We start from the raw sequence: 12,001 nt of genomic DNA on the forward strand, positions 1-12,001 counted from the left end.
TGATCCGAACAAACGTGACATACATCAATTTCTTTGCAGAACGAAAAGTTATATCAATACATTTTTGTTCACGTGACAAAATAATATATGGTTTAGAAACGGGCATAATTAAATTAAAATATCGAGTGCGAAACTCAGACATTCGAAAATACCACAAAATTATTAACTGAGTAAAATAATGTCTTCAGTTACCCCTGGAAACAAACCTATGATGTCGTGAACATAAAAACAAGTGCCGGAAAGTACCATTCAGAATTAAACACGGGATTTTTCAGCCTATGAATATTTATGAGTGTATTTTTTTTTGGCGATATTGCTACCGTTCTGTAATCGTTTACGTTGCTGTGAAGACTTTGAGGTATGCGTACTGAAGGTGCAAATTTGTAATCAACATATAGTTCATAAAAGTGGTAGTTCCCATGTAGGTGTGCTAAAAATATAATTTGTTTTCTTCACTACACCAACTAATTATTTCAATATTCTTCGGTGTAAAGAAATTTCTTGAGTGACAAGGTCGCACCGTCTTCTGTCTGAAGACAAGAGCGCTTGGTAACAAGATGCCAAATTGTCTTCTTCCTCTTCAAATCTTATGCAACATCCCAAATTGATGACAATCATACATTTGCTTCAGAAGCCAGTATGAGGACAGAAGCACTTTCCCACTCGTTCACGGTGGCCCCCGTAACTCGCCGAGAGCGCGTCATCAAGTTGTCCTTCCTACCGCTTGTTTCACGAAGTGACGTCACGTGCCGCCGGTAGTGGGGGGGAGGGACTGCCTTGACAGCCAGAAGCGTAACAATGTCAGTATTGTCTGCGGAGAGAGTTGGGTCAGTTTGCTATGAGCCGTGACGCTTCAGGATGCTGCAGGTGATCAGTAAGATATTCGCTCGTCTGCATTCTCGGAGGCGTCTGCAATATGCCGCTGGGATCACAGGTAAAATTCATATTTACGTACCTACAAACCAGGTCGCTCAACACCATGCTATACCGTAGAAGAGGGTAAAGTCGACCAAAATTTTGCAATTTTTAAATGATATTGAGATTATGCAATGGAGCGAAGTTCCTCAGAAAATAACATTTTGTCGTCATATCCTTCACTTATGAGGACACGTTACAAGAATTGAATTACAATCTATAAAAAACTGTTTTTTTTATTTGACTTGTGATCGAAGTTACCTGCTTAATCAGGGTAAAGTCGATCACCATTGAATTTTTAGTTTAAGATCGATTTTAAAATATTGCGGAGTAAATTCGATCACTGTTTATGTTAAAAAAAAATAAATTAAGTGTATTACATATATTTGATTTGTTATAAGGGGTGTAAAAACAATAATAATCATTAATATATGTCTATAGCATTATATAGTGTATCTTTTGTTACTATGATCATACTATTCGATAAAATTAGGCCTATAGGTCTCCACTGTACAATCGTAACTATGATCGCCAACTTATAAAACATAAAAGCACATTTTAATACTTCACATATCAACAAACAAAGATTTAAGAATTCAAAATTTACATTGAAATACCACCCTTCAATTATAATCTAAAATGCAATTCAACATTGCTTAGGTTTATATCAGATGTTATATGAAATCTTCCCCTCCTCATGTCACTTTAGAAACTACGTTGTTCCCATAGTCAGGTACAGAGGGGTGTACAAAATATATTCCTTTGGCAGTGCTTCTCTTACGCAAGAAATTCACCATAATTTCGTCTTCCTCTTTCCCCACTATCCCATCAATATAAGCTATACAATAACACTTTTCTGTTTCTAAGTGTTAGTTGGAGGTATTTCGGTGAACAATTTATTCTTCCTGCTGGTCCTATCTGTTTGGAGTAGGTCGATGGCATGATCGCCTTAACCCTGCAAAGGTACAAGTTTTCTTAAAATAATAAGTTTCAATACTAACATTACGAATTGCGAAACTATTATTTCAGGATACAATCTCAACGAAAAGTACTTGCGTATACTTCCTGTCTTCTTTCACTGCTGACTATAATTTAGAGTTTGTAAGACTTTGTTTTCGTTTAAGAGAAAAAGTTGAGAATAACAATTTCCACTTCAATGATAATTACACAGTGTTCCCATTGTTGGCATTCGGAGGCTTTTTGTTGTCCCTCTCGCTTACATTTACAATGTAAGGCAATGAAGTCAGCATAACAAAATTTTAACAAGTTACTGAGAAAATATATAATTTTCAACAAAAATCGCAAATGATCGATTTTACACCCACTGATTGACTTTACCCACTTCTACGGTATCTAACTATTACAAAAGGTGACACATTTGCAATGTAAACTTATTCTAAGAGTTGCTGAATGACTAAGAAATAGAACGACTCAACTAATAAGAAACGCTAAACTGAAATACTCCTACAAACTTATAGAACCCAACACAACCCCTTCCGAATTATGGAAAAATCTGAAGGTTATTGGACTTGGAAGGGCTAGTGAACAAGCAGACATTCCCATCCCACTTGACCGCTTGAACGAACACTTTGTAAAGGACCCGAGCTTGAACGACACAACGAAACAAGACACAGTTTTGCCTGACTCAGTTCCCCCAACTCGAGACAAATTCTATTTTACCGACGTCACTCCCATTGATGTAATGAAAGCCATCCGACGCAACAAGACAAAAGCCCAAGGGCCGGACAACATTAGCATAATACTTATACAGAAAATACAAGAGATAGTAATACCTACGATTGCACATATATTCAATAGTTCCTTAATCACTTCAACTTTCCCTAAAATATGGAAGCAAGCTTTCGTTCTTCCTCTTCCAAAAGTCAAAGTTCCCACCGACCCGAACGACTATAGACCAATCAGTATCCTGCCAGCCATTTCAAAAGCACTGGAAAGAATATTACACAGACAAATTACTAACTACATGAACGAACACAAACTATTCGACGAGTATCAGTCAGGTTTCAGAGCTGGACACAACACAAGCACTGCTCTACTTAAAGTGACCGAAGACATTCGTGAAGCAATCGACTCTAATAAAGTAACAATACTAACACTTCTTGACCTTAGCAAAGCTTTCAACTCTGTAAATTTTGACTTGCTCACCCATAAATTGAGAAATATGTATTTGTCAGAGACTGCTGTGAGTTGGTTCGAATCCTACTTACGGGAAAGACAACAATGTGTTGTATCCGGGAATCGAAGCTCCTCCTGGCTTGACATAACATCAGGTATACCACAGGGGTCGGTACTCGGACCATTGTTGTTCACAATATATGTCAATGATATTACATCTCTTGTAAGGCATTGTAACTATCACTTGTATGCTGACGACCTTCAATGCTACATCTCTTCCCCCTTAAACCGAGTAAATGACGCTATAGATAAATTGAACGAAGACATTGACTCGATTGTGACATGGACAAAGAAACTCCGTCTTAAAATCAATCCTGGAAAGACACAAGCAATTATATTAGGACACAAACGGCAAACCGACGCTGTAAAACACCTCGACATTTCCCCTGTTGAAGTAAGTACAGTGCATATCCCTTTCAGTTCTTTAGTAAAAAATCTTGGCATTCACATGGATAATAATCTCAACTGGGACATGCAAATCACAGAAACCTGCAGAAAAGTATATTCTATTATCCATGTGCTAAAAAGGATAAATGTTCATCTCCCCTCTTGCTTAAAAAAGTCCCTTGTGCAGACACTTGCATTTCCCTATTTCGACTATGCGGACATTTTACTGACTGACCTCTCCAGCGACAACAAAATGAAACTTCACCGTGCTCATAATTTGTGTATACGTTTTGTAAGCAATGTTCGTAAATATGATCATATTACCCCATCCCTGGAAGCAATAGGTTGGCTTAAACTAGATAAGAAAAGAAATTTACATTCACTTCTCTTTCTCTTCGAAATCTTGAACTCTTCTATTCCTTCGTACCTGTCGTCTCGCTTCACTTACCTTTCTTCCCACCATAATCTGAACACACGCTCTCGTCATGAAACAATACTAACAATACCATCCCATCGCACCTCCTCATACTCATCTTCTTTCACAATAGCCCTGCCAAGACTCTGGAATTCGCTACCTGCTAGCATCAGGGACTGTCGAAATAAAATTGAATTCAAACGAAAACTTACTAGGCACTTGGTCAGTAATTGATTACTTGTAAATAGTTTCTTTAATCTATCACAAAATATTTCAATATTCAGTAATTTCATCACTATACAATTTTGTTATTCTAGATTTAATTTGTAATTCAGTAAATATAAAATATTCTTTGTTTCTCTATGATAAATTATCTAGCTTTAATTATTCAGGTAATCTTTTCGTACTTTGATTTTATTGTAATTGCAAATTTAATACTAATTGTAATATTATTTGTAATTGTAATTGTAAATTTAATACTAATTGTAATTTTATTGTTGATATTGTAGTTGGAATCTCCTGGTAGAGGGGCAGAGAAGGCCTGACGGCCTTATCTCTACCAGGTTAAATAAATAAATACAAATACAAATACAATACTGCCTTTCTATCGGTTTTCTAAAGAGTGATTCACGAGGGTTTACCGTTCCTTACTGAGCTTATTTCCGAAGACATTCTGAGCAAAAAATGTCATATAAATCTTGAATTTGAGATACAAAGCATCAAACATTTTAGATCTGGTATAACAGTATTACGCAAAACGACATTCAATTGTTTCTAGGAGGCGCTGTGTTTGTTGGAGGGAAATATTTTGTCAGGAGTAGGAAGTTTTATTAAGGATTCAATATATGCTGAAAAAGAACGAAGTAACGGACGTTAAGTTGTTATTCCAAGAAACGCCCCAATTAAAGCATTAAAATACAATATGTAATTTCTGTAACACTGCATTTTATTCGATAACCAGCATTCCGTCCTTCTGGAAGGAGGTCAGGATGATCTGGGTTTTAATGTCTATACTTAATACATACATCCAGTATTTCCATGGCTGTTTTGTAGAACACCTCATTGAATGAATGAATGAATGAATGAATGAATGAATGAATGAATGAATGAATGAATGAATGAATGAATTAATTAATTAATTAATTAAAGAAAATAAAGAAAAGATACGCTATCTCACTTCCTTTGCAAGGGAATTTGGAGCTCAGAAGAAATACGTGGGCTCCAAGTCTTTTGGCCACTTGTCTCACTCCGACTTTCGCGGAAATTGAGAGTAGTCTAATTTTTTATATATAATTTTAAGGTTAGGTTAGAATGGATCATTCACCTCTGCTAAGGTGAGCAAACGTGAGGTCAGCAGTCGGCTATTCGGCCTTGAAATTTCGTAGGTGTCGCGCCACGGATAGAATGAAGGATGGATTTACGAATGAACTAAATACTATAGCAGGTAGGATGAATACAGCCGAGACGGACAGTGTGGAAAAATGTTAGGCATATTATAATATCACATATCAAATCATATATCATATCACACAGTACATCACATCACAAGTTCTGTTCTGTTCTATTCTGTTATGTTATGTTATATTTTATCGTATCGTATCATATATCATATCATATCATATCATATCATATCATATATCATATCATGTCATATCACATCATATATCATATCATATATCACATATCATATCATATCATATATCATGTATCATATCATATATCATATAATATCATATATCATATTATACATATATCACATCATATTATATATCACATCATATTATATATCACATCATATCATATCATATCATATCATATATCATATTATATATCACATCATATTATATATCACATCATATTATATATCACATCACATCATATCATATCATATCATATCATATCATATCATATCATATATCATATCATATCATATCATATCATATCATATCATATATCATATCATATCATATCATATCATATCATATCATATCATATCATATCAGATCATATATCATATCATATCATATCATATATCATATCATATATCATATCATGTATCATATTATATATCACATCATATTATATATCACATCATATTATATATCACATCATATTATATATCACATCATATTATATATCACATCATATCATATCATATCATATCATATATCATATCATATCATGTCATATCACATCATATATCACATATCATATCATATCATATCATATATCATGTATCATATCATATATCATGTATCATATCATATATCATATAACATCATATATCATATTATATATCACATCATATTATATATCACATCATATTATATATCACATCATATCACATCACATCACATCACATCACATCACATCACATCACATCACATCACATCACATCACATCACATCACATCACATCACATCACATCACATCACATCATATCATATCATATCATATCATATCATATCATATCATATCATATATCATATCATATCATATCATATATCATATCGTATAAAATATCATATCATATCACATATATCATAAGCCTATATCATAAATCAAATCATATATCATATCATATAGCGCATCGTATTGTATCGTATCGATCCAGACACAAAAGAACATTCAAAACAATGGAAACACACTGGTTCCATAAACATAAAAGAAAAAATTCGCATTACAAAATTTACAGAAAATATTTTTCTAGGGCAAAGACGGAAAAATTATGACAGATTACTTAAATCGAAGTAGAACTGTGAAGGGAGTGTATTATTCTTCATTGTTGACTACGCTTCGGGAAAAGAAATTCTGGAAAAACATCGTGGTTAAATTTTCAAAGTTGTTCAATACTGTGTGACCATTGACAAGTTTTTGATTGCTTTGCAGAAAATTGTTTAAGCTGGCTTTGAATTGACTGTCCGTCCTCCTTACTGAATTATCACTTACATTCAAAACTTAAGGATGTTGCAAGGAAAGAAGTTTTCATCGAATGAAACAGTAAAAAGTACTGTGTTAAAGTGGTACACATCGAGACAAATATTTATTTTAAGAAACTTAGAACTGTCTTATGACCTTTGTACTAAGTGTACAGAGTTACAATATGATGATTTTCAAAAGTCAAAAATTTATTTTGAGGTACATTAACATTTTTCACGGTAGGATAAGAACTTATCAATACGGCCTCATTTAATGGTAGGTCAATAACGAACAATCTTGTGGAGTGCAATGTAGTGTGGAAAGTTGAGTTTACTCAGATAAAGACAAAGTTACTTTGCTTATCAGAAATTTACATAATTCATTCTTTAAGATATCGCAAATGCTAACTTCTGAAACTCTAACTCTTTAATTTCCTATTAGAGAAAGAAGTTATTGTGACGCTGAAAAAATATATTCATAGATATCTACAGAAATACATGTAAAACGGGCAAAAAAAAAGTGACCACACTCGTGAACAGCAATTTATTCTAAGTCCACTTCGGATTACGGTGATGTTACACGATGCATGCGCTTGTAGAATCGCACTTGAAGAAGTTTCGGAACTATTGTGTTTAAGCAGAAGCTATTCGATACTGCGTCTCGTAGAACAGCGGTAGAGTGCTAGGTTAGTAATTCAAAGGTTGTGAGTTCGAGTCTCTTTGAAGTTATCATTTTATTTTGTTGTCGTTCTTTAGCGATATAAATAATATTCAAGTTATCATTTGTAGGCTATTTTATTATCGTTCTTTAGCGATATAAATAATATTCAAGTTATCATTAAATTCTATTATCGTTCTTTAGCGATATAAATAATATTCAAGATATCATTTATATTGTCCACACCTGTAGAATAACGGTCAGCGCGTCTGGCCACGAAACTAGGTGGCCAGGGTTCGAATCCCGGTCGGAGCAAGTTACCTGGTTTAGGTTTTTCCGGGATTTTCCCTCAACCCAATATGAGCAAACGCTGCGTAACTTTCGGTGCTGGACCCCGGACTTATTTCACCGGTATTATTACCTTCTTCTCATTCAGACGCTAAATAACCTGAGATGTTGATAAAGCGTCGTAAAATAACCTACTTAAAAATCATTTATATTCTGTTATCGTTCTTTAGTGACATAAATAATATAAATTTAATGAAAGATTTGGAACAATACAGTTGCATAATACTAATGTTAGTTTTTTCTTCTTATATTATTACATTATACTATCCTGTAACACAATAAAATGAATAGAAGTGACAAGGATTTGAACCTGAGACGTTGACATCTAACATCGGGCGTTCTTCCGACTGAGCTACGGGGCACAAATAAAGAAGCATATGCGGAAAAATTGGCCATATTCTCCCCAAGACGTCCTGATTTGTGGATACCTGGGATGCCGTGGCTGAGAACAATCGCTATTTGGGGGGGGGGGGGGAAACTAGTCGATTCCATGCCCACGATTGTAAGATGTGATTAATATAGGAGGAAGATGGACTAAATATTGAATCGTGGTTTTTTGTTCTGTTTTTAACTTTTAATTGTTTCAATTTTCTAAGGCAGACACCAGTAAGTCTGTTTTGTTTATACCACGAAAGATATTTTCACCGGCATTATCACCTTCATCTCATTCAGACGCTAAATAACCTAAGATTGTTGATAAAGCGTCGTAAAATAACCTACTAAAATAATAAAATAAATAAATACGGGGTAAAATGTAAATATGAATGTTAAATTTGTTAATTTATTTGTGTTACGTGTAATATTTTACGTCATGAAAGATCTAGGTGCTGCATTAATAAAATTATTTCTTACTGTATGAAGTTTGTACATTGAATGTTGCATTTTCTCTGGTAGTGCTTAAAGCAATTAGTTACTTTTTTACACATTAGTGTCTTAAAGATTCACTTAACGGACTGGTAACAGTGGGTAAAATGCAACTTTATGCACTATGATAGAAAAAATTAGTATTCGTAACATGACTGACGAACTGTCTTATTTGTGAATAGCGTAAAATACAGGGACATCATTTTATTTTTACTTCAATTTTTATTGTACCTGAGTTTTTTAATGTATTTCACTCCCACCCCTTCTACTAATGAAGTTTAACCGTCCTCCACACAGATCCAAGACCGCATATAGTCATAGTAGCATTACGGTCATAGTAAACAGTACGTTCCAAAAATATGTTCGCGTTTTCCAGTGACGAAAGAGCTTTCAATATTGAATCATTTTCGGACAGGTACTGTCGTCCATTTGCCTACGTGGTATCCCGGTTTCCCCCACCAGCATTTATTCGCCAGCTAGTGGCTGGGCTGTCTTAGCTCTTTTCTGAGAACGTTAATTTCTGTTAGGAATTGGACGTCTAAGTAATATTTTTATTTATTTATTTATTTATTTATTCTTTCTGGTGTAGTTAAGGCCATCAGGCCTTCTCTTCCACACCACCAGAAATACAAATACAACAACAGAAATAAAAAGGAAAAAAAAACACTATAACAAAGTTAAGTCACACAAAAATATACACAGGTTGCAGTCACACAAACTTTAAATGAGTGATTAAGTACAATTAATTGTATCCTAATTAACTAACATAAACAAGGAACTTGCGATTTTAAAACACAAATCAACACTTCTAGCAATACCTAAAAAGCATTAAACAAGACAAAATTTTCCAATTTAATTTTGAATTTTGATAAAGTCCGGCAGTCCCTGACATCATTAGGTAACGAATTCCAGAGACGTGGTATTTCTATAGTGTAGGAGGATGAGCATAGAGACGTTCTATGATGAGGGATAGAAAGAAGTGCTTGATACCGGTTTCGAAAAGTTGTAAGAAATTGAAAGCGCGATAACAGATAATTCGGAGTAGAAGTATGATTCTAAATAGAAGAGACAGTGAATGTATTGTTCTTCGTTCCTTCAGACGCACCCATGAAAGTAACTGGAGGGAAGGTGTTATATGGTCAAATTTACGAGTATTGCAGATGAATCGTATGCACACATTATGAACACGTTGTAGACTCTCAGCTAAGAGTGAATATTATAGAACTGTTTAAAATAACTTAAATAAAAGGGCCTCGTTAAGTAATTAACTGTCACGTGATTTCCTCCCTTTCTACGACCCTACGACATAACCACTTGGACGCACAGTAGGTAGCATGTCTGAGTAATTTTATCTTTTCGGATCGTGCAGAAGTGAAGACTGAATTTACAGTACGTAAAGTACTCTTTTATAGAGTAGGTACAGAATTATTTCAACATGAGTTACTAGTACGAAGAACGAAACTGGTAATTGGAATTAGGTACAATAGTCTATAGTGCGATAATATGCACATTAGAACTGAAACCTGTATCGAAATGAACGGCCACCATTTTAAAAAATGTGTTTAAATATCCATATCATGACTATTTTTCAATTTAACTTCATTCTCTATATTGTACGCTAATGTGCTGTAGACAGTATAATATACACTGCATAATGAATACGTTCGCATGGACAGCTCAGTTCGTGAGTAAAAACACTGTACTATATTTTAATTGAACAAAAACCTAATGAAAATGATCAAACTCAAAATCGCGATATTTCCTAGTTTACGTAAATGGATGAACTACTTTTCTTCCCTCCTATACCTAATAAAGTGATTTGTTTGTATATTACGCCAGTATCATCGAACTCCAGTCGTGGAAGGAGGTAGCAAACGGATTTGATCCAGAGGTATAGGCAAGTTAATATTAAAAATGTTAGTAAAATTAAAATGATGTCCCTGTATAAAATGGACAGGAAAATACATTCAGACTTGGTGACTTTTTTTTTATCTGTCGCTCTTGCACGGAAAAATGTACAGACTATGAGTAGAATGAATTACGCGGGACGTTGAGATGTTAATAGGACAATATCCGCGTTCAAATGCAATTTGCAAACTATTGGTCTTGAATGAAAAACGCGGAACGCCGAGATGTTAATAGGATAATATCCGCGTTCAAATGCATTTCGCAAACTATTGGTCTTGAATGAAAAACGCGGAACGCCGAGATGTTAATAGAACAATATCCGCGTTCAAATGCAATTTACAAACTATCAGTGGCGGTATTATACTTGTGTAACACATTCTGAAAGCAATATTATTTCTTAATTATCGACATCGCGAAAGCATTTGACAGAAAGATACTAATGGGTTTACAATAAGATTTCCATATCACTGCCTTGACAAATAACCAGCAGTAAACTAATTATGAGCGAAATGAATGCCTTCTCCTTTGCTTATTTCCCAACCATAGCTAATATGGACATTGACCTGGCGGGGTATAGTAACATTATTAATCCTCTTACAGGGTCGACCCCTTTTGGTTCTGTCTACCCTTGTAAGTTATTTGTGCAAAGAAAGATAACATACATAGTTATCACGAAGTCCAAAAGGCCACGTCTAGAGAGTGAAAGACAGAAATGGTGATAAACTTGGTGAAGCCCTAATTGAACAACTCGGTGCAAAACAAATTCTTTTTTTCAAAATTGACATTTAATATGCACTGCATGAGTAAATATATGTTGCACACTTTTGTGCAAGAATCAGTCAAGTTTGACTTTTAGGAACGTCTCTACAGTTAAAAAGGTCTTGACTGTTTCAAAAAAAAAAAAAAAAAAAAAAACAGATCTACCGCCAGATGGAAGGTGTTAATATTTTTCACAAAATGATCCAACAACTTCAAAAACTAGAGAAAAGAATTCAATTGCAATGGATACCTGCACATTGCGGAATTTCTGGAAATGAAACTGCTGACTTTCTTGCCAAAAAAGGATCCAATTTAATTCAGAATACAAATACAAGCCTACCTTTTACATCCATCAAAAGACTAATTAAAAATAAATATAAAATCAAGCAAAACCAAGCACTATGTACCAAAGCCAAAGATAAAAAATGGAGCATTTTAATAAAAAAAAACAGAAATTATTCCAGAAATCCCACGTAAATCTGCAGTAGCAAAATTCAGACTGCTTACAGAACACGATTATTTGGCCAAACACTTGAATAAAATAGGAATTTACACAAATCCAAATTGCCCTCTATGCAACAAAGAAGAAGAAATGACTGAAGATCATCTACAAAACCTGTGAAGTTCTACCTG

At 34.3% G+C, this 12,001-nt stretch overlaps 1 protein-coding gene across 1 annotated transcript in view; it reads left to right on the forward strand.

Moving 5' to 3' along the window:
* Positions 1-777: 777 nt before the first annotated feature.
* The window catches only part of LOC138704522 (facilitated trehalose transporter Tret1-like), a 75,510-nt gene continuing 64,286 nt past the window's right edge, over positions 778-12,001 (forward strand). Inside the window, exon 1 of the mRNA XM_069832487.1 lies at positions 778-934. Coding sequence (XP_069688588.1) covers positions 859-934 — 76 coding nt within the window. The 5' untranslated portion in view covers positions 778-858. The remainder of the gene's footprint in view (positions 935-12,001) is intronic.

This window comes from Periplaneta americana, chromosome 8 (assembly GCF_040183065.1).
Source record: "Periplaneta americana isolate PAMFEO1 chromosome 8, P.americana_PAMFEO1_priV1, whole genome shotgun sequence".
Lineage (NCBI taxonomy): Eukaryota > Metazoa > Arthropoda > Insecta > Blattodea > Blattidae > Periplaneta > Periplaneta americana.